Source organism: Raphanus sativus, chromosome 2, assembly GCF_000801105.2.
Source record: "Raphanus sativus cultivar WK10039 chromosome 2, ASM80110v3, whole genome shotgun sequence".
NCBI classification, from domain to species: domain Eukaryota; kingdom Viridiplantae; phylum Streptophyta; class Magnoliopsida; order Brassicales; family Brassicaceae; genus Raphanus; species Raphanus sativus.
Window position 1 is genome coordinate 31,623,169 of NC_079512.1, and position 23,328 is coordinate 31,646,496.

The 23,328-nt window shown below is 33.9% G+C and overlaps 4 protein-coding genes across 4 annotated transcripts; 3 read left to right on the forward strand and 1 right to left on the reverse strand.

The window, feature by feature from the left end:
* Positions 1–592: 592 nt before the first annotated feature.
* LOC108843289 (plasma membrane-associated cation-binding protein 1) lies at positions 593–3,393 on the forward strand. The gene is made up of 5 exons (XM_018616452.2): positions 593–752; positions 1,382–1,530; positions 1,882–1,971; positions 2,094–2,178; positions 2,722–3,393. Exons 2-5 carry the CDS (start codon positions 1,420–1,422, stop codon positions 3,165–3,167), a joined length of 732 nt encoding a protein of 243 aa, XP_018471954.1. The 5' UTR covers positions 593–752; positions 1,382–1,419; the 3' UTR covers positions 3,168–3,393.
* Positions 3,394–10,132: 6,739 nt separating this feature from the next.
* LOC108843281 (leucine-rich repeat receptor-like serine/threonine-protein kinase BAM3) lies at positions 10,133–13,829 on the forward strand. Its single transcript, XM_018616443.2, has 2 exons — positions 10,133–12,950; positions 13,399–13,829. The coding sequence occupies exons 1-2, from the start codon at positions 10,376–10,378 to the stop codon at positions 13,725–13,727; spliced, it is 2,904 nt and encodes a 967-aa protein (XP_018471945.2). The 5' UTR covers positions 10,133–10,375; the 3' UTR covers positions 13,728–13,829.
* Positions 13,830–16,303: 2,474 nt separating this feature from the next.
* LOC108820382 (uncharacterized) lies at positions 16,304–19,223 on the forward strand. Its single transcript, XM_057004323.1, has 5 exons — positions 16,304–16,816; positions 17,563–18,324; positions 18,400–18,561; positions 18,656–18,743; positions 18,790–19,223. The coding sequence occupies exons 1-5, from the start codon at positions 16,304–16,306 to the stop codon at positions 19,221–19,223; spliced, it is 1,959 nt and encodes a 652-aa protein (XP_056860303.1).
* Positions 19,224–20,256: 1,033 nt separating this feature from the next.
* On the reverse strand, positions 20,257–22,629 carry LOC108820294 (uncharacterized). The gene has a single exon (XM_018593258.2). The coding sequence runs from the start codon at positions 22,627–22,629 to the stop codon at positions 20,257–20,259; it is 2,373 nt and encodes a 790-aa protein (XP_018448760.2).
* Positions 22,630–23,328: the final 699 nt, after the last annotated feature.

Sequence of the window (23,328 nt, forward strand, 5' to 3'; positions counted from 1 at the left end):
AAGTTACATAGAATAATGAAAACTACTTATATTTTGAAACAAACAAATTTTCTTTAAACTACCTATAATATGAAACAGAGGGAGTATGAAATTTTGAATATATATGAGATAAGATGCGTATATGTTTACACCTACAGATCACCATCCAGTATTAACAATCCGATTGGCGCGGGTCCTACTTTGATATTTGCCAACTCTAATTGATGTGACCGCCAGCTGGCAAATTTTGTTATGAAATCACCTATTTACCCCCTTCATCTCATCTGTTCGACCGTTATTCTATTTGTTACTTGTGCTGCTGTCATTGACTCTTTTCCGGTTAGTGAAGAAAGCCAGAACTAAAATCACATTAATACCGATTAAACCGGTTTACATTCACGCATTCTCTTCAGGGCGTATGGTCATATTTATACCGTTTTTGTTCTCAGCACTAATAAAACCATGGTTTGATGATGATTCATGAACAATAGTGGTTTTTCCCGGTTTAATGTTTGTTTGATTGAATGAGAAGGTGTTAACCGAATTTTGTCCGCAAAGAGAACAGAAAACGGTTAAGAGCCAACGAGGCGAGAGGGGTAATACGAGAAAAGAGGGAGGGCAAGAATCGTAATTAATAAGGAAACTAAGGGGTGAACTGAAGGAATCCTGTCTATATGACGCGTAAGTGTTTCTTAAATTCAGAGAGACAATTAATCAGTTTTCTGTGTTTCAGAGAAGAATAAGAAGATCTTCAAAGAGATTTATCATCTCGAGTAAGTCTCTTTACCTAACTCATAGTTATATATATTTATGCGTCTTGATTGAATATGTATGATTTTTTGTTCATATTAACGAACTCTGTTTTATTACTAGGGTTTGTTAGTTATTTTCCTCATATTCTGTAGAGTAACAAAGTTAATGATCATCATATAGAGACATGATATACATATAGTATATATATCATGTTTTTGTGCTCAACATATGAGAAGTTCACCTTTTCGCAGTGAAACTCACTGTTGCCAGAATACTTAATTAGGTTTTGATTTCAAGAAAGAGAGTTAGCAAACATAGTTAAGAATCTTTTGGGACAAGGCAATAATAGCATCTAGGTTTAGATTATGTGTCAATCAAAACTATTACCATAAACATATCTTCGTGATTTAGTTAGATATGATTTGAAGATTACTGTTGCAAAAATCACATAAATATGTTTTCCTTCTTTATTTGGTGTTCTTGGGGTTTGTCGTTTTGTAGAACATTAGATCTGTACTTTTGTTTTTACTCACCAGTAGATATGTACTATAGACACATGACAGATAAGCAACGTGGGCGTACTATAAGATGTATGATTATGAGTTTTCATATTTATTTTTGTTCCTAATAACATTAATTTCTTTGACAGACGCGCGTTGAGACGGTGAATTTAAATTAAATTACAAAATGGGTTACTGGAATTCGAAGGTTGTTCCCAGGTTCAAGAAGATATTCGAGAAGAATAGTGCTAAGAAGGCTGCTGCTGCTGAAGCTTGCAAGACCTTTGATGAGTCTAAGGTACATATAATTATCTCCGTAATCGTACTTTATGCTAACTATATAGCTATAGGTCCCATGAGACGCCATTATTTGGTCATAAATCTATAATATATTTCTTTGCTCATAAGTTTATTTGCTGTATCTGTATGGTAGATGTTTATTTAATAGTTTTGTTTGATTCCTGAATAGACGAAAAAAAAATAATAACAATTAGCACGTATTTAATGGACTTTCGTACTTCAGGTTATTTTTTTCCTGCAATAATTATCGACTCAAGCTATATTTATTGGGGCTATTAGTTAGGAAATTTCGGTTTTATGTGTTTGCTAATATGGGCACGTATGATGATCAATGGTGTATGTATGACAGGAAACAATCAACAAGGAAATTGAGGAGAAAAAGACAGAACTCCAACCAAAGGTCGTGGAGACCTATGAGGCCACGTCTGCTGAAGTCAAGGTCCCTATCTTATTTTTTTAACTTAAGATATATATAATTAAGTTTTGAATTCAAAATCTAAATTCAATACACCTCCCTAGTTACTATGGTTGTGTTATTAAACTTAAAATTAAAACGGGCAGGCTTTGGTGAGAGACCCTAAGGAGGCTGGTTTGAAGAAAAACTCTGCGGCTGTGCTGAAATATCTCGAGGCTCTTGTCGGTATAGGTAAATATGATTCAATTACGTATACGCTTTATCATCTCCTTATTATAAATACCCCGACAACGATATTTGCTTGTCTTATCTTTTTATGTATTGTCTTATATAAAATTATTGATTATACTCAAATATTTGCTAGCAAAAACTTTGGATTCCTATCCCATCTTATATTCCTTTTTTCTGAAGAGTACATCTTATATTCTTATACGCATGTATATCTCGAGTTTAATCCATATTATATGTAGTAAGATATGTAAATCTCCTAGTTGTGTATATCTCTAGTAAACTGAAATGTTATATTATAACATATTCGTATTATATTGAACAACTAGCCGGTATCGTATCTTTCGTCATATTTCACTTTTTTTTTTTTGAAACTCTTCGTCATATTTCACTAATTCAAAAACGTTAGGTCAAATCTCATCATCTTTTTGGGAAAATATGTTTTGATTAATCGGGGATCACTTTTCTTTCTTCTTACTTTTTATCTTAGATGAAAGTACTGAGTTTACTTATCTTATATGTGTAATTATGAAATGTAAAATTCAGAATTCCCCGGATCAACGGCTGTGAAAGAAGCTGCCTCTAGCTTCGGAGCTGGCTATGTCTCCGGACCAGTCGGGTTCATATTCGAGAAGGTATGTGTGTTCCTTCCCGAGGAGGTTAAGACACGGGAAGTACCTGTGGAGGAAGTGAAAGCCGAAGAACCAGCCAAGACCGAGGAGCCAGCCAAAACCGAGGAGCCAGTCAAAACCGAAGAAACAAGTGGCGAGAAGGAGATTGTTGAAGAGAAGAAAGAAGAGACCGTTGCAACCGCCGTCGTTGAGGAGAAGAAACCTGAAGTAGAAAAGGAGGAGGAGAAGAAGCCTGTCGTAGAAGAAGTGAAAAAGGAAGAAGCTGCTCCAGCTCCAGCTCCAGCGGTGGTTGAAACTCCGGTTACGGCACCAGCTGAAACGACAACGCCGGCGCCAGTGGCTGAGCCACCGAAGCCTTGATTCGTTTCAAGATGGTACGGTTTGCTTTATCTTGTATGAAAACATCTTTGTACGTGACAAAAACTGAAAGGAACAAAAAAAAAACAAACTATTTTCATTCTTTTTATTTTATTTGGTTTGTCTTTGTGTGGATAAATCTCTGTTTCTGGAAGTCGTTCATGTGTTGTTTATTTGTATTCATTTGAATTTGTAAAAAAAGTATTGGTGGATGTTTTTCTTTCTTTCTTTCTATACAACCATTTGTATATGTTTTAACCAAGCTTATCAACCTCAAACAATTCTTGATATATCTTCCAATCAAATTAAATCACTTGTTGAATAGGTCTCTTAATTATGTTTTTCTTGTTAGCAATATCAATATGACGTTGTCTTGTTCACTTAGAATTTTTGTTGATGTTTTCTTGTCAATAATATTACTGTAAAGGTTCATGGAACATTAACAAATCTAATAATAAAATAAGCTTACGTTATACAAATTAAAATGAAAGGAAATAAGACCAAGTCGCTTCTATATTATTATAGTCCGCGGATCTATTTGCACATATTTTGGATCATTTTTAGGTTTGCTTCACTTTAGAAACAGGATTCTCTAATCGACAACCATTTGTGAAAATTTCGACTAATTTTTGGTTAGTATATCTTGAAATATTTTATTGATCTGATGGCGATGTGTTATAGGTGCACGTGAAATTTGATTTGTCAAGCAGAAAGAGGAGGGCACATCGGATTTATCTAAGATTGTTGATACGTGCAAGTAACTAGGAGCTTAAATTGCAGACCAAGACATATATATAATATGCAACAAAAGTTTTAATTTTCTTAATTCAAATGTGAAGTGGTAAGCAACTTATCTCTTAATCACACTATCCTCTCTGGAATCTATTTTCTCTTTTCTTTAAAAACAGCTGCGTAATATTCCATTATACCCACGATAGGCATAATAAGAAATCAAATCAAGTCATTTTCAATTTTATAATTTAGTTATGTTCTTGGTTTTGACTTGACCATTTTTTTTTTAGCAGCACATAGCCGTATCTTGAAGTTGAAATTTGATGTCTTACTCTCTGGCCCCTAAAACATTTTCATAATGATCAAAGTATTTTGGATCTTATGGTCTATAGTTTTCGTGGGCCGGAGTGTCTTTACTTTCCATGTCCATCTAAAATTTGATACTAAGAGAAGCCTTTTCTTCGATCTGATCCCAAAATTGTCTTGCGTGTTACTGTTTTTCTCTTTCAATCGAAATAACAAACTAACAACTCTCGAATCAACTTCCAAATGGTAAATACTGAAGATGAGTTGCTTCCATTTCCTTATTGTTTCGTACTTCAATATACTTTCTTCAATCCTAAGTGAAAACTCTTGCATATCTATCCAGTGTTATTAAATTTTATTTGTATCTTTAGACTAATCCGACCTTAAATTATTTTTATTTATAAATTTTGAAACCCGAACCGGACACTGAACTAGAGAATTTAACGGGTTAATATTGGATTACTCGATCAACCATGGACAAACCGTAAGTCGATAAATTAATTATTTTTGTTATACAATAATATATCATCTACTGAAAATTAGAAGAAATATTTTATGTCTTAAAAACAACTGAAAAATACATAAATTTCGTTTAAAAAAATCATTTCACATATAAAATATCAAAAATAAAAATAATTAGACTATTTCACAATTTTGTAAACAATTAAGAATTATGACATATAATAAAAAAATATCCAGACTTAAAATCTTAAATCATTTAAATATCTAATGCAAATAATAAAATTAAACTTTAAACCAAAATAAACAAAAATAAAACATAAAATTGTAGTATTATCGATAACAAATATAGACGAATATCAAATCACATCAACTAGTTTTAATAGATTCATATCCACATGAAAATATAATATTTTATTCTTAAAACTAAAAAACTAACTTTTTAATTAGAATACAAAACATATTCTAATAAAGTAACTAAAAATCCAAAAGATAATAATTAAAAGTTACATATTAGTTTAACCAATGATTTAACTGGTATTGAAGTTCTGGGTTTTTCTGTTTTTTTCAGGGTTATACCGAATTTCTAAATTATGATGTTTTCCTAAAACCTAAACCAGATTATATATTAATTGGATCACTAGATTTATCGTTTTGACTGCAGATTCAAAACACTGGTTAAGGTACTTTAATTAGTTGACTAAAGAGAGTGGTTGTCAAGTGAGCGAAAACGGACCAAGCTAAAATAAAGTCTCCCTTTGTCTTGGAATCTCAATTATAGACACTTTCAAAACAATTGTTTAAGAAATTAACATTTTATTGACTTATGGAAATATTTTTGTAATTACGATATACTTTTAGTAATACCAGAAGTATTTTTAAGGAAACATGTCGGTATATGTTTAGAACATCTCTAATGTATTACTCTAAAATACTGAACACCAAAATAGATTTGAATTTTATTCCAATTTATTAATCCATATTTACTCCAAAAAATAATATTGTAAAATGATTTTATTTTATTTAATTAATAATTGTTACTAATACATTTAAAATTACCTACTAATCTCAATTATCTTATGTTTATAAAATATTCATAAAATAAAATTTACTTAAATTAAATATTTATTATTAAAAAGTACAATAAATCATAAAAACATATAATATATGATATTTTAGTTCAATAATGAGTATTGGAATATTTTTTCTCACAAATGATCAACTAATTTATTTCATAATGTATAATCAATTTCTTTATCAGTGAATTTTTTAAATCGTGCAAGAAAATTAATAATGGATATGTTCATCATTTGGAAAATACTTCACCGATCATGGCGGTTCCAAAAATAATTTACCAGACTATTAAATTTCTTATTTTATGTTATAAGTATTTTATAATTTATGTTTAGTTTAGTATTTTATTAGTTTATGAAATTTTTATGTAAGATTTTAAATAATCTCTTATGGAAGACCATATTTCTCTTCATGTTATTATACTATTTTAAAATATTATCTAAGTATGTAATAAAAGAATTCAAGATTTAAAAGATCATTCTATGAATAAAAAAGATTCAACTTCAAAATGAAGTGATGGGTATAATTATTACATAAATGGAGTAACCTTAGCTTTTACTTCATTTTGGAGTTGAAAATAAAATGAAATTATAGCATATTTTTCTCCAAAAATATATTTGGATTAGAAAATGAAATATGATTAGAGATGCCCTTAGAAATGCCGGTAAATTCTACTATTAAAGGTAGTTTTATAAGAGCATAAATGAACGCCAAAGAAAACCTCAAAAGAAAACAACAGAAATACCTAGAAAAAATTGCAAAACAAATACATGAGGCAAAGACACAAAGTCGGACCCAAAGCCATTTTACCAATAAAGTTGGCAATGAAAAACGAAGTAGCCGCTCCATAAAGTCTCAATTCAAACCCCATAGCCTGATAGCCATTTACTGAGAAAGTTTTGCAATTTAAATAAAGTCGAACTTATGATAAAAGAAAAGTCGAACCATAGCCATTTACCAAAAAGCAGTGCAGCAACTGAAAAGGAATAAGGAAGAAGCCTTAATTTAACTCGTTATAAAAAAGGTTCTAACTCTCGTTTCTTTATATTACTTGCACAACAAAATGTTGAAATGTATTTGGAACCCTAGTCCCTAGAAAGATGTAAACGTACTTCTTTAATGTTTACAGAAATGTTGGTTCCTGCAACTCCAAATTTCATATATCCTCCGAGAATGTATGAATATAAAATGATGGGGTGGATTCTTCACGGGTGATTGCGGATGCGTTTCTATGATGATGTTATGATAGGCCTTTTTTTTTTGAACAACTGATCGGCTATATATCGATAGACCACTGATTAGTTTTATATCATTTAAAACTACATGTGCTCCTACTAGTTTGGACCAGCCAAATTTGTCACGATTAATTATAACATATTTTAGACGATCAGTATCATGCATGGTAAATAGTCTTAAAACCAACAACGCCAGCGTTGGAATTGTCCACTCCGTAGCAACATTTGTAGTTTTCATCAATAATGGTAAATAGAAACGAGGGCTTAGGGATGTATATTCAGATTCAAAACAAACAATTATTAATTGTCTCTTAGTTGAACCAATTCTTTACTTGAGTGTTTGTCTTCACTTTCAATTTGAAAACTTTCATATATGCTTGAAGAAAATTAAAAGTAAAAGATTGCGACGTTCATTTTAGAAAAGAATAGCATGCTCCAAATTCCTAATAATCAGCTGTCGTTGGCTTTTCTTTTTGACTTTAGACCAGCAAAGGTAATGGGAGGGCCTCCTCTTTGTTCTTCTCGAATTTTAGGAATCCCAGTAATCGTAAACCAAAAACATAATCGAGAAAAACTAAAAAGAGCCCATGAAATAGCAAAAGAAATATCGATTTGGTAAAAAAACATCGATTTGGTAATATTTTTACTAATATAAAGTTCAATTTTTGTTTTTTTACTAATACTAGATTATGATCCGCGCTTTGGAAGCGCGGAATATTTTACGATGAAAATTTTCACTAATAACTTAACAAATATTTTGGTAACTTTTAAAGAGTGTATTTAAAATATTTTTGCATTTAAACCAGTGTTTCTAAATTCAACCCCATTGTGATTATATCGGTTAATCCGGAGATCTGACAATTCAATTTAGGTTTTTAAAATATTCATATTAACAAAAATCACTAAAATCTGAGACTAACCGATTGAACTGATGGATGACCAATATGTAATCTAATTTGATTTAAATTGTAATAGTATCATAATTTGTAATCTTATAATCCAAATTTTAAAGTTCATTATTTTGCAATTTAAGAAATTATGATGTTTCTACAAAATTTTAAAAAGAAAATGATAGATATAAAATATTAAGATTAATTATTTTGTTGTTTGGAAACATTGATAGTAGTATAAAAATATATTGTTTGGAAATATTGATAGTAGTATAAAGAAATAAGTATATTGTTTGGAAACATGGATAGTAGTATAAAGAAATGAACATTAGTGATTTAATATAGGTTTAACTATAAAGTATAAAAGTGTATTTAATTTAAAAACTTACAAAATAAATGTTAGGTCCAACAGAATGTTTCTGTTTTAATAAGATAGATATAAATGAACTTTTCTTTTTGTCGGATGTCCATTTCTTTAGACAAGTTTTGACCAGATGAACCGTTCTTTGTAAAGAATTTCTATCTGACTGTGTTTGATTTATCTGGGAGAAAATAAAACATTTAATAGCCTCTTTAGCTAATTGGTATGCTCGAGCATTCTCGCTCCAGAGAATATGAAACAGTATTACACTTTTAAAGTTATCCTGTAGACTTCAGAAAGTATCAATCCCTGAAACAAAATTGGTGAATTTATCGATTTCCTAATCATATTCACTAGGTCTGGCCAGTTCATCGGATTCATGATAAATAAAAAGAGGTAGTAGTTGTTCTTATAAATCTGATGCAATTAAAAATACAATTTAGAAAACAAAATTTTAGAAAAAAGAGAATAGTGGGAAAGCGCAGTTGACAAAATAATTTGATAATAATTCATTCATACTATCCAAATGGTGACGGTGATGGATCACACCGTATCGCACGATCGTCAATAGTAACAAAAATCTCTGTATATCTATATATTTATATATTTTTATTATTATTAGCAGTTATTCCGTATGTTACCATTCAAAACTAAACCATGTAAACATCTTTCTGTAGGTTAGTGGTGTGAAAACTTCGAGGAGTTTTAGCTATTGAAACATTGAGTACAGAAACAGAATCCTTGACAGAGAAGTTATTAATTTCTTCTATAACAACAAAAATAAAACAAAAGGAGCAGCACAATTACCAAAGATTCGAGTTACTTTGGACTAGTTTAGTGGTTGGACAAAAAAACATTAGAATGACATAAATGTAGGGTGTTTATTTCATAATATAGGGTAACTATATGATTTATAAGTTGGTGAATTTCTAAAAGTTGGTGAATCAGTTTTTGGACTATATGATTTTATTTCATAAAAGTTGGTGAATTCCACCCTAACGAAAGCAAAAAAAAAAACTGATTCATACGTTCCACCAAAATGATAAGACAAATAAGAAACACTCAATTTTTTTTTTGATCAAAAGAAACACTCAATTTAAAATGACAATACATGTTATATTGTGTGTGTTCTTTGTGATATTGTATGTTTCTTATTTGTTTTTCTATATTACATTTTAAAAGGTTTTTTTTTTATCAAAACCCTTTCGCTTAAAAGGTTTTCTTATAAAACCCTTTCAACATTTACTATAATGTCTTATTATATTTTCGCCATTTACTGACCTATTTATTTGGATATGTTAATCGGTTAACAATAAAAAAGATGAAATATAATTTATTATCTCCCATATACTGTATATAATTTCAAACAATCAACTTGTCGTAAACAAAGTTTGTCGTAGATAGCGTTCAATTTCGGACCAAGGTAAGATCAAAGTTGGATGCAAAAATGTTTTAAACCTGGTTTTAGAGCTCAAAATTTCATGATCTCATCGAATCAATTTTTTTTTTAAAAACTTGTTTTCTTAAAACCCAGTAGACTATGCGACTCCTTTTTGTTGATCAAATAGACTATGTGACTATATATATGTCGTATATATATATGCACAAATAATCCTAAAAATGGGGGATGAAGAAAAAATCAAACAAAACATAAAGAGAAGGTAAAAAGAAGGCAAGAGGCACTAATCTTTAGTTTTATAAATTCCTCCATTAAAGAAAAAGCGATGATGTTTGCTCTCATCTTTTAAGAAAGTGTATATATTGCGTTTGCTTTTTCTCAAAAGCAATAGACTCATCAACCAAAAAAAAATAAAAATAAAGCTCAATCCAAAAGACGAAGAATGCTTTGGATACTGCAACTTCTTTTTTCACCTTCTTTGAAAAAATTAAATTACAATTTTCACGTTTTGTATTTTATAGAAAGAAAGAAACTGAAGGCTTGAAATAATGATGATCCTCTTCACTCATTAAGCCACTCACACTATAAGCAGCAAAACTACAGAAAGGTGAAAGCATGATGATCTCTAATGATGATGATCTTCTTGGATCGATATCTCTAAGGTTTTGCAGTTTCTTCGAAGACCCTTCTTCCCTTTCACTTCTCTGAACTTCAGATTTGTGTCGGAGATATCTTTTTATTATTCTGATGTTACAATGGCAGACAAGATATTCACTTTCTTCCTTATCTTGTCTTCAGTCTCTCCTCTCCTTTGTTCTTCTTCGGGCTCATCTCTTAATCTCTCACTAGTAAGACAAGCCAAAGTCCTTGTCTCTCTAAAGCAAAGATTTGCTTCCTATGATCCTTCCCTCGATTCATGGAACATTCCAAACTTCATTTCCCTCTGTTCTTGGACAGGCGTTTCTTGCGACAACTTGAACCAGTCCATTACACGTCTCGACATCTCTAGCCTCAACATCTACGGCACGCTCTCGCCAGAGATCCATAAGCTCTCGAGCCTAGAGGTCTTAAACATCTCAAACAACGCCTTCGAAGGAGAGCTTGAGCCACTTGAGTTCGGTCAAATGTCTCAGCTCGTGACTCTCGACGCTTACAACAACAACTTCGACGGATCACTTCCTCTGTCTCTGACCAAACTCACTAAGCTCGGTCACTTAAATCTTGGAGGAAACTACTTTCACGGTGAGATCCCTAGAAGCTACGGAGATTTCTTGCGTCTCAAGCATCTAGATTTATCTGGAAATGACCTAAGCGGAAGAATCCCCAACGAGTTAGGAAACATCACGACTCTTGAAAAGCTATACCTAGGTTACGACAACGAGTTCCACGGGATACCTGCAGGCTTAGGGAGCTTGATCAATCTTGTTCTGTTGGATTTAGCTAACTGCAGCTTGAGAGGATCAGTTCCTACAGAACTAGGGAAACTCAAGAACCTGGAGGTTCTGTTTCTTCAGATCAACGCACTCACAGGTTCTATTCCTAGAGAGTTAGGGAACATGACAAGCCTCAAGGCTCTTGATCTCTCCAACAACTTTCTAGAAGGAGTGATTCCTCTAGAGCTCTCTGGACTTCAAAAGCTTCAAGTGTTCAACCTCTTCCTCAACAGACTACACGGCGAGATTCATGAGTTCGTATCTCAACTTCCTGATCTCGAAGTTCTCAAGCTTTGGCACAACAACTTCACCGGGAAGATTCCTAAGAAGCTTGGATCGAACGGTAAGCTCGTGGAGATCGACTTGTCAACCAATAAACTCACAGGTTTGATCCCTGAGACGCTCTGTTTTGGAAGGAAGCTAAAGATTCTCATTCTCTTCAACAACTTCTTGTTCGGTTCTCTCCCTAAAGACCTTGGCCAATGCGAGCCGCTTTGGAAGTTGCGTCTAGGTCAGAACTTTCTGACGGGTAAGCTGCCAAAGGGTTTGGTTTATTTGCCGCATTTATGGCTTCTTGAGCTTCAAAACAACTTCTTGGCCGGAGAAATCGAAGAACAAGAAGCCGGAAAAGCAAGATCGTCGTCTAACCTCACTCAGATCAATCTGTCTAACAATAGGTTATCCGGACCGATCCCTGGTTCAATCAAGAACCTAAGAAGCCTTCAGACTCTTCTTCTTGGCGCGAACCGGTTCACTGGACAGATCCCTGGTGAAATAGGAAGTTTGAAGAGTCTTTGCAAGATTGACGTGAGCGGTAATAGCTTGTCAGGCAAGGTACCTCCAGAGTTAGGCGAGTGTCAGTCACTGACCTACTTAGATTTGAGCCATAACCAGATCTCTGGTCAGATTCCGGTTCAGATTTCGCAGATTCGGATTCTAAACCAGCTCAATGTTTCTTGGAATTTGTTAAACCAGAGTCTCCCTGTTGAGCTTGGATACATGAAGAGCTTAACATCAGCAGATTTCTCACACAACAACTTCTCCGGTTCAGTACCAACTCTAGGGCAATTCTCTTACTTCAACAGCACGTCATTCCTTGGAAACCCTTTTCTCTGCGGATACTCTTCCAACCCTTGCAACGGTTCTCAAAACCAATCTCAGTCTCAGCTTCTTAACCACAAAAACGCCAATTCCCTTGGAGAAAACTCCGCGAAATTCAAGTTGTTATTAGGGTTAGGGATACTAGGGTTCTTCTTGGTGTTCATCGTTTTAGCTTTGGTCAATAATAGGAGAATGAGAAGGAATAGTCCGGATCTATGGAAGCTCATAGGGTTTCAAAAGCTAGGTTTTCGAAGCGAGCACGTTTTGGAATGCGTTAAAGAGAACAATGTGATCGGTAAAGGCGGTGCAGGGATCGTCTACAAAGGCTTAATGCCAAACGGTGAAGAAGTTGCGGTCAAGAAGCTCTTAGCCATAAGCAAAGGATCATCACACGACAACGGCTTATCCGCTGAGATTCAGACATTAGGTAGTATCAGACACAGAAACATTGTGAGATTGCTCGCTTTTTGTTCAAACAAAGACGTGAATCTCCTTGTTTACGAGTACATGCCTAACGGTAGTCTCGGAGAAGCCTTGCACGGGAAAGCAGGAGTGTTTTTGAAATGGGAAACGCGGCTACAAATAGCGTTGGAAGCGGCAAAAGGATTGTGTTATCTTCACCACGATTGCTCGCCGCTAATAATTCACCGCGATGTGAAATCAAACAACATCTTGTTAGGACCTGAGTTTGAAGCTCATGTTGCTGATTTTGGGCTTGCTAAGTTTATGATGCAAGACATTGAAGCTTCACAGTGTATGTCATCGATCGCAGGCTCGTACGGCTACATCGCTCCAGGTACATGATTGAATCCAAATACTTATCTCTTGCATAACACGTAGCATTCAAACCCAAAACTTGTTTAACATGTAACATTCAAAACTAGGGCCGGACATGCATGTGTAAATGTAACGATGATTTGTAAACTATACATTTAACAATATTTTTGTTACTTATCTATGTGCAAACTATAGTGTTAGCCTTTTAGATGAAAACTATGTGAAAACGACTCTATTACATCTGTATATAACAATATTTTTATTAGCAATATATAAGGAATAGTCCGAGTTTTAGGTCATGTTGAGCTTGATACTACATTATATCAGTTTCGATATTTAATTAATTTAACCAAATTTTCAGTGTTAGTTATGGTTTGGTGATTAGATTCAATTGTTCATTTCCTCCGTAAAACTTGTGTATAGATGGTCGATCTAAACCTAATTTTTACCTGATTTTTATCATGCAGAATACGGATACACACTGAGAATAGACGAGAAGAGCGATGTGTACAGCTTCGGAGTGGTTTTACTGGAGCTAATAACGGGTCGAAAACCACTAGATAAATTTGGAGAGGAAGGAGTAGACATTGTGCAATGGTCAAAGATTCAGACAAATTGTAATAGACAAGGTGTGATAAAGATCATTGACCAGAGATTGAGCAATGTGCCAATGAGAGAAGCCATGGAACTGTTCTTTGTGGCAATGTTATGTGTTCAAGAACACAGCGTGGAAAGACCGACCATGAGAGAGGTTGTCCAGATGATTTCTCAAGCTAAACAGCCCAATACTATCTAAATCCAGTGGTTTTATTTACACGAGTTAAATATTTTTGTAATGTTCTATGTGTTTTATAGAGTTGTTTTAGAAATGTAATGATGGGTAATGGGTTGGTGGTGATATGAGGGGGTTAGGATTACATTTTCGTGACATAATATATCCTTTCATGCATAAATTTAAAGAAAGTAAGAAAATTGTGAATGATGTGAGAAATTAAACATCTTTTTATATCAAATACAGAATATTATCAAAATAACTGTCTTGATGATAGATTTCAATATGTTTTTTTATTGATAAGTAAATTCTTATAGCATTTAATCAGGTACTATAGCATATGTTTGGAATAAGAAGATTCTCTTCAAAAGAAATCGATGTTTTTTCAGTTATATGTTCTGTATTTAGTTGCTTCTGAAATTTCTGAAGGTTTCTATACCTGTTTTAATAAAGCAAGATGACAGAAATGAAAGAATACAAAATCCAATTTGTTCTATAACCTCTCTTCCAGAAATTCAACCGTTTACCAAACACGTTTCCAACAATTTACAAAAGAGGTTCCAACTAATTTATTTGATATTCAAAATCAATCAATCATGAGTTTTAACAGAAGAGACTCTTTGATTGATACATGTAACAAAACAGGTCACGTATATATGACCTATAAATCATATAAATAATCAAGATAATTTATTTTGCCTTTTAAAATACCAAAACTATTATTCATGTATATATATACTAGGTGTTTTCCTGCACCATATGCAGAAATAAAAAATTTAAAATTTAAATTTATTTTAAAATATAAATTTTGTTAGTTTTTGATTTTGTTAATTTTTGATTTTATTATTTTCTTACAATATATAATCTTAATTTAATCATATGTAAAACTTTAAAATAAAAAAAAATTATTCAATGTAGTAATATATATGTATATATTTAAAATTACAATTTTGAAATATTCTCTAATTTATATCTTTTTGTTAAAATATATTAAATCAGTTTTGTAAATGTAAGAGAAAATTTTGTTAAGTGTATAATTATCAAAACATAAAACTAAATAATTTTCTAAAATTTATGGATATTAAAAATAAACTAATAGTATTGGATTAGAAAATTACATTTAAAAACTGTATAATTTGGAAGAATTGTTTTTCTAATAATAATTATAAAATAGAATTAAATTTTTAAAATTCCAAAATAATATTATATTTCCATTTATAACATTATATTTCTATTTATAACATGTAAATGTCCATATCATCATTTAAAGAAAATTATTATTATTTTTAAAAATGCATAGTATTTTGAAGAATTGTTTTTGTAATAAAAATTATATACTTATAAAAATATAGCTAAATAATATTTCCGAAATTTAATTATTATTATATTTCTATTTAATTTATTATTTATTTTTATATTAATTATGATATATAAGTTATTACCATATTTTAAAAACTTACCTTAAATATTAATCAATATTAAATGTAAATATGTCATAATGATCTATAAGTTATTACTATATTTTAAAAGATTATCTTAAATATAAATCAACATTAAATGTAAATATCCATGTCATAATTTACTTCAAACCATGTCATCAATGTTATTATGCCATTTCATCATTTTTCTTTCAAAATTAATATGGTGATGACACATGTCAAAATCACTTCTCAAATATAGACTAAGGGATAATTTATACTTATAATTAATTCTGATATAGTAATATTAAGTTAATATATTGTAATTCATTTATATCTTATATTTTAAAATATTTGATTAAAAACTAATAAGGTGATTAAAAAGTTTGATTACTGGTATTTTTGTTTGTTTGTTTTAACAACCCAATATAATAGTCATTCCATTCACCTTTAACGGATTTCTTACTCGTTAAAAATGTTATATCCACTCGAGAATTAAGTTGGACAGTTGTATGAAATGGAGTTTTCAACATTTTATCCTTTTCATCATTTAAAACGTTTATGTCAGGTAAAAAGCTCCAAATCCAGATAGTTAGGTGGACTGAAGCTAAACATGCTAAACAATTCTTTATCAGTTAGTTCTAAACCAAGCCCAGCCCAATTGTAATGATTCGGTAGAAGTATCAATTATTACAGGTCTAAACTTTTTCGCTCGGTTAAACAAATATCCGGTTCAGATTTTGGTTTGTAATATTCATCATACAGACTAGACCAAACCGACAAAGAGCACTCCTATAGGGATCAAATGCTGAGAAGGGACAAAAGGGTTCAAAAAAATCTATTATGGACCACATGTTTTTTTGTTTAAAAATTAAAAAAAAAACAAAATCGAAAATAGGGCAAAAAGACTAAGTAACCAAGAAACTTCAACTTATTTACAAACCCAACCACCGAGATCCATTAATCCGACCCGACCCAACTTTGAAACCCTAAATTCCCAAATCATCTTCTCCACTTTCACGATTTCAAACTCTCTCACTCACGATTTCAAACTCTCTCTCCCATAACCACCACTCTCATCTCTAACCCACCACGATTTCAAACTCTCATCTCTAATCAAACTCAGATTCAAGCACAATCATCTCAAAACAACAATCTCCATCTCCAATTCTCGTGTCTACAATGTCGCCAAAAACTCGTCTCGCCGAGAAGAAAGAAAAAGCGGGAGCGTCGGAGAAGAAGAAGAACGCCGCCGTGAAAAGAAAGGAAGCGGCAGCGAAAAGGAGAGCCGCCGTTAAGAAAAAGAGAGAAGCGTCGAAGAGGAGTGAAACCACAAAGAAGAAGAGGAAGCGAGATAGTGGTCTGGACGGTGGGTCCTCGTCGAATCCAACCAAGAGGACTCGGAATCGTGTGAGAGAAACCGCAGGATCTCCACCGGAAAATGAAGGCGTTCATTCCCCCACACCGAACCCCACCACACCACGCCCAGTGTCTCCGAGTCAGCCAGAAAAATCGCCAACACCAACTCATGCAGCGAATGAGGCCGAGAATCCACAACAACCTCGAGTAACCTCAGGCTCTTCCACAAAGAGTCCTTCACATCGTGTAGACGAGCAGAACGATGAGGAGATTGGATCTAACAACAGAGATCCAAACACACCCGAGGTTGCCGTTGATAATGAGGCGCCAAGAACGGTAACAAGTCAATTTAAAATGGTTTTAGAATTATTTGTGATAGGGTTGAACTAGTAGTAATTATATAAGTAGTGTAACTAGTACAACTAAAATAAAACTAGTTCAACTGTTTATAATATGTTGTAAACAGAATGAATGGAACTAGTATAACTAGTATAACCGAACTTCTTATAATTATATAACTGCTACAACTATCAAAAGTATAATTAGTTTAACTAATACACCTGAGTATTGAATAACTAGTACAACTAAAAGAATGAAACTAGTTCAACTGGTAATAATATGCTGTAAAACAGAATCAATGGAACTAGTATAACTAGTATAACCGAACTTCCTATAAATTATATAACTGGTACAACTATCAAAAGTATAATTAGTTTAACTAATACACATGAGTATTGAATAACTAGTACAACTAAAAGAATGAAACTAGTTTAACTGGTAATAATATGTTGTAAACAGAATCAATGGAACTAGTATAACTAGTATAACCGAACTTCTTATAAATTATATAACTCGTACAACTATCAAAAGTATAATTAGTTTTACTAATACACCTGAGTATTGAATAACTAGTACAACTAAAAGAATGAAACTAGTTCAACTCGTATAATATGTTGTAAAACAGAATCAATGGAACTAGTATAACTATAACCACACTTCTTATAACTAATATAACTGGTACAACAATGAAAAGTATAATAAGTCTAACCAATACAACTGAGTATTTTGCTTTTGTTTTCCAGGTTGAGAGGGATATGACCGTAGAAGCTGACAGACCTGCTGGTTTTTTCTTCAACCCGAGCGACTATCAAAAGGGTTGCAAGCTCTCCTCAAGGTGCCGGCAACACGATTTCCTGACCATGCTGAACGCGGTTGATAAGTTTGATGCCTCAGAGAAGAGTTGGTTTCAGGATCATCCTCAGTTCAAGCATATATTCCACATGGATTGTACCTCAACAAGAAAAATGATGGGATTGTGGATGTTGCTACTTCGTACTATGCATACAGGAAAGGGTAGACAAGCTTGGTTTGGAGTAAACGGTGTTCCAGTTAGATACTCCATCAGGGAGCATAGCCTTATCTCTGGTTTATACTGCCACTCATATCCAGAAAACTATCAGAAGATAGGGAACATGAAGTTTGCGAGAAAGTATTTTAAAGTGAAGAAGACAAAGGATGGGAAGGAAAAGGGTCTGCAAGTGACAGAAGAAGATGTCAAAGAGAAACTTCAGAAGATGAAGTTTGATGGTAGTGGCGATCGTCTGAGGATGTTGGTTCTTTACTTTCTGGCTAGAGTTTTAAGAGGAAGGTCAAAAGCAAATTACTTCATTGAGTATTTCCTTCTTCAAGCAGTAGAAGATCTAGAGTTTTGCACCAAATTTCCATGGGGCCGTTACACATTTGAAGATTGCATGAAAGAGATTTTTCATGTGAGGGATCATTTTCGTGATGGGATCCCAGAGGAGGCACAATGGCCATTTCCTGGGTTTATCAACCCTTTGGAGGTATATGAATTTCCTGGGTTTCATAAGCATATTTGTTATAATATAACTAATGTGATTGTGTGAAATGATGTGCAGATATTAGCATTTGAATGTATCCCTGTCCTTAGAGAAAAATTCAGAGAGCCTGTTCCAAACTGTCTTGATGGTTGTCCAAGAATGTGCAAATGGAGGTTCAAGAGGACCGGCACAACAGGATTTCCACTTGACATGATTTATCGGACGCTAGGAGAGACAAAGGTAAAAGCTTATAATTTTTTTAAGTGTTGTTTATGTCATTTTCTTCAAGTTCATATTTAATTAAATGTGTAATTTGTTGTTGGTCATATTTCAGGAGATTATCAGTATTTTGGAACCAGTAGGATATGAACTAGAGGACCCGAGAGCAACAAGAGGAAGCAGGAGGCGAGGCAGGAGGAGAGGCAGGTCGTGAGAGATTAAGAGAATTAGAGGCAGGGGGAAATGCAGGTGTTGAGGCAGGGGGCGAGCCAGGAGGCGAGGCAGGGGGCGAGCCAGGAGGCGAGGCAGGTCGTGAGAGATTAAGAGAATTAGAGTTGAAGTTGAACAAAAGGATGGATGATGGATTTGCATTGAGAGACGAAACAATTCGTCTTCTGACAGCAAGAGTAAAGGAGTTGGAAGAAGACAAGATTCAGAGAGAAAATTGGTCATTCCAAGTTGAAACTGATTATGTTTCAGGAGGCAGAAGAAGGGAGGGCGAGATGCATGGTGATAAGGTGGGTGATAAAGAAGCTGATAAGGAGGATGGTGAGGGTGATAAGGAGGAGGGTGATGAGGAGGATGGTGATGATGAGGCTGATAAGGAGGAGGGTGATGAGGAGGATGGTGATCAAGGTTTCTCATTTGTTGAGGTCTCCTTTTACGCCAAACTAATTTGGTGAAATGTTGAACTATGTTGTGTTTTTGGAACTTGTATGTGTTTGTTTTAAAACTTAAAACGGATGAACTTGTATGTGTGTGTGTTTTAAAAACCTAAATCCAAGCTTGTATGTGTATAATTAATTTGGTGGTTGAACAGGTTGCATTTACAGGTGGGGAGCAAGTAAAACTGCATAGTTAATGCCAAAAAATATAAAAGTAGAATAACTAGAAAAACTAGTACAACTAGTGTTGAATTAAAACGTGTAGGACTTATCTGGGAATCCACTTATCTGAAACACATTATGCACACAAAGTTGTTTTAGTTTTTTAGTTATACTGGTTTCTATGAAGTTGTACTAGTTTATTAGTTATACCAACTTGCACAAAGTTGCACTAGTTTATTAGTTATACTAGTTTGTACAGAGTTGTACTTTGGCAGTGAAACCTGAATATATTAGTTGTACCAAAGAAAAAATACCATAATCTTAGTTGTACCACTCATTTATGTTAACATGTGATTGCCCGGATGTTTTGCCATCATCGCTATTGTGAAAGTACTTGTCATGTATGTTTTGCCAAAAATATGTGGACAAACAAGTTAACAAACCTTAAATGTATAAGGTAGATTAAGCAAACTTTTGTGATGGAGCTAAAAATCCAGAAAAAAAAAAAAACAATACAAAACATAAAGAAACCTATCCAATCACATAAAAATTAGACTATTTGATTGTTTTATTAATATGGAAATCCCCAAAGAATATTTAAAATAGACATATTATAGTAAAACCTGCATAGTTGTACTAGTTATACTAGTCGAACCTATTATAGTAAAATAGACATAGTTGTACTAGTTATACGAGTACAACCTATTTTAGTTTTACTAGTTGTACCAGTACGACAACACATATATATGAGTGTTATGTTTTATGAAGTTTTACCATGTTGCACATGTATTACCTGATTGAAACAACACAAGGCATAAATAAATTCTACAACACTTAAATAAATTCTACAACACATAAATAAGTTCCATAACAAGTTAACAAGTAAGATTCACTCATCATTTTCGTTGTCACCTCCCTCGTTCCCATTTGCCTCGCTGCCACTGCTGTCACTGCTGCCACTGCTGTCACTGCCACTGCCACTGTCATCACTGCCACTTTCTTCGTTTTCACCAATCAATGGTGGATACTTCTTCTTTCTCTTCCTACGGTATTCTCCTGCAGATGGGAATCTAGTAACTTGTAGTCTTCCTTTCTTTTTTTCCACATACGGAGGGAAGACAACCTTAGATCGGATTTCCTCAGGAATTTCAGAACTTTCCCATGTTGAATGATGAGGCACTGGATATATTGTCCTGCAATATGCCAAAGTCCACTGCTCCATCCAGTAATATCTAGAACAATAATGTTCAGCCATTTCTCCACGCTTCATGATGGCAGCAAGTGCATGCACACAAGGATACCGATCAATATCAAAATACCTACAATAGCATGTTCCGTTGCTCAAATCAACAAAATAACCATGACCATCTTTGCCAACCACATTGTAGTGACCTTCAAATGTATTTAGCTCGGTCACCGTGAGCTTTTTTGCCTTAGGATAATTGTGATGCAATATCCCATGCACATACGGGACTAGTATCTGCCTCTCTGGTACGCGTAAAGATTCTATACGGTATTTGTTAAACCATTCTGTCATCTTTGCCAGGATCACATCAAGCATTGGCAACAGTGCATATTTCCTTGGTTCCTTCAAAACACCATTGATAGATTCAACAGTGTTGGTTGTGTCTATGTTGTACCTTTCTCCCGGAAATTTACATCTTGCCCATTTAGTCTCATGAACACTGTCATCAAGATATGCGGCCGCTTGAGGATACGTTCTCCTGAAATCATTGTAGCATTTTCGGAACTCCACCTCGTTGTATATACCAGCAATTTGGCGAAATTTACTGGCAACTCCTTTCTTGTTAACATTGCTGCATGCTCCGCTGACATTATTAGACAAGTGATAATTGCAATATCCATGGATCGCCAACGGGTACACCTCGTGTACTTTCTTGATGATGCTCTGGTTTCTATCAGTACAAAACACAAGCCGAGGATCATCTGGTATCAAAGTTTTTAATATGGTTAAAAACCACTCCCAGCTCGCATTTTTCTCACCATCTACTACTGCAAAAGCGAGGGGATAATGATGATGATCTGGATCCTGAGCAGTGGCAATGAGAAGCACTCCTTTGTACACACCCTTCAGGTGAGTTCCATCCATTATTATCACTTGCCTCATCGCTTTGAACCCTTCGATGCAAGCTCCGAGCGCAAAGAACATATACTTAAACTGGTTCTTCTCATCCACTTCTAATCGTGTAATGGTATCAGGATTCATCCTTTGTAACATGTACAAGTAAGATGGCAGCCTAGCAAAACTCTCCTCCGGATTACCACGCAAATCACTCAAAGCTTTATTTTTCCCTCTCAAAGCCGTAGAATATGAAACAACAACACCCAGTCTATTCTTCACCAAATCTATGAGAGTCTTTGGATCCGGAGTCTTGTATTTTCCGGGATAATCATTGTGCACCACTGATGCGACCAAGCCTGGTGTACCTCTTTTCTTCTTCTTCATGACAGTTGCATCTCCACGCGAGCACGTATGCATCTTTCTATAAGTTCTGATAGAGAAAAAAGCAGAGTTCTTCAGCTTTGCAGCTCGTAAATACCATCTGCATCCAGCCCCACGACATTTCAATATGTAAACCTGAGGATTCGACTTCATTATATCAACCTCAAAACAATTAGAATGCACACCTTTGTCCACTAAATCCCTCACTTCTTCTCTAGTCGCAAATTCTTGATGCAAACTCATATCAATGCCATCATCCCACTCTGAATTGACAACAGGAGGTTCAACTGCTGTAACAGCCGGCAACTCCTCCCTATCATCCATTTCATCACCCTCTTCATTGATTTTCTCATACTCAAACTCATCCTCCTGAATATGAGGGATCCGAATATGAGGAACAATTTCCAACTCTCCAACTCCAGCCATGTCATCATTAGCTCCGGCATCACTCAGATTTTCCTCATTCATAGAAAACATCTCGTTACTCTGATTTCCTAAGACAATTTCCTTAAGCTCCACATGCAAGACACTACGTCGGTTTTTCTTATCTACCTTCATTAAATATCCTAAAACATCTTCATCATCCAAGATATAGCAAGGCCTCTTATTATTCATTGCCAGCGGAAAGTAACTCAATTGAAGCTTCGTCCCAACTACATCGATCTTCATTTTCTTGGCTATTCTATCAACCAACTCAGAATAAGTAATCTCCTCATATCTTCCTTTCATCACTAGTGTAGAAATATGTTGCTCTTCACCACGTTCAAAATATATCACCACAGACCCATTACTATCCATAGTTCCTGAAAATGAGTAAAACCCAACAATACTATACAAGTTATATGAGTTATACGGTTACAAAAAATATCGGTTATGCTAATATTACCAGTTTGACTGGTTTACATATCACAGTAGTTATAAGTTATACTAGTAAGACCAGTTATACTACGTTCATTTTGCACATGACTACTACAAGTTATACGAGCTGTACCAATACCACCTATTTAATGTTTTACACAGAGTGGTACCAGATTTACTACTGATTCGTTTTTAATAATAATGTCAGTAATACTACATCAGTTGTACCAGTAAAACCGGTTGTTAACAGATTTTGTGTTACAAGTTGTACTAGTTGTACGATAGACGAAAATGATTTCTTCTACAATTTCATGTTTCATACTCTAACAAGATTATATCAAACCTTATAATCTGACTAATACGGTTAACATACATTTTATATGACTAAACCGAAACAAACAACAATAAAAGCATAAAAGAGAGACAAAAGAGAGAGAGAGGAAGAGAGTTTACACTTACCAATCGATTTGAGAACCAAGGACCACGCAAATGGGCTGTCTCACGGCGTTCTAACCTGTAGAAAGATCCTAAGATACAGAGGTAAAGCTTTGTGGGTGAAGAGTTGAAGAAGAAAGCTTTGGTTGGTGAAGTGAATGAATTTTCGTAGTTATGAGTATGGTTGAGGAAGAAATGAAGAAG

Coding starts and splice junctions, on each gene's coding strand:
- LOC108843289 (XM_018616452.2), top strand. CDS start 1,420: ATGGGTTACTGGAATTCGAAGGTTGTTCCCAGGTTCAAGAAGATATTC. Junction 1,531..1,881: donor AGACCTTTGATGAGTCTAAG/GTACATATAATT, acceptor TATGTATGACAG/GAAACAATCAACAAGGAAAT. Junction 2,179..2,721: donor CGAGGCTCTTGTCGGTATAG/GTAAATATGATT, acceptor TGTAAAATTCAG/AATTCCCCGGATCAACGGCT.
- LOC108843281 (XM_018616443.2), top strand. CDS start 10,376: ATGGCAGACAAGATATTCACTTTCTTCCTTATCTTGTCTTCAGTCTCT. Junction 12,951..13,398: donor GTACGGCTACATCGCTCCAG/GTACATGATTGA, acceptor TTTATCATGCAG/AATACGGATACACACTGAGA.
- LOC108820382 (XM_057004323.1), top strand. CDS start 16,304: ATGTCGCCAAAAACTCGTCTCGCCGAGAAGAAAGAAAAAGCGGGAGCG. Junction 16,817..17,562: donor ATAATGAGGCGCCAAGAACG/GTAACAAGTCAA, acceptor TTTGTTTTCCAG/GTTGAGAGGGATATGACCGT. Junction 18,325..18,399: donor GGTTTATCAACCCTTTGGAG/GTATATGAATTT, acceptor AATGATGTGCAG/ATATTAGCATTTGAATGTAT.
- LOC108820294 (XM_018593258.2), bottom strand. CDS start 22,629: ATGGATAGTAATGGGTCTGTGGTGATATATTTTGAACGTGGTGAAGAG.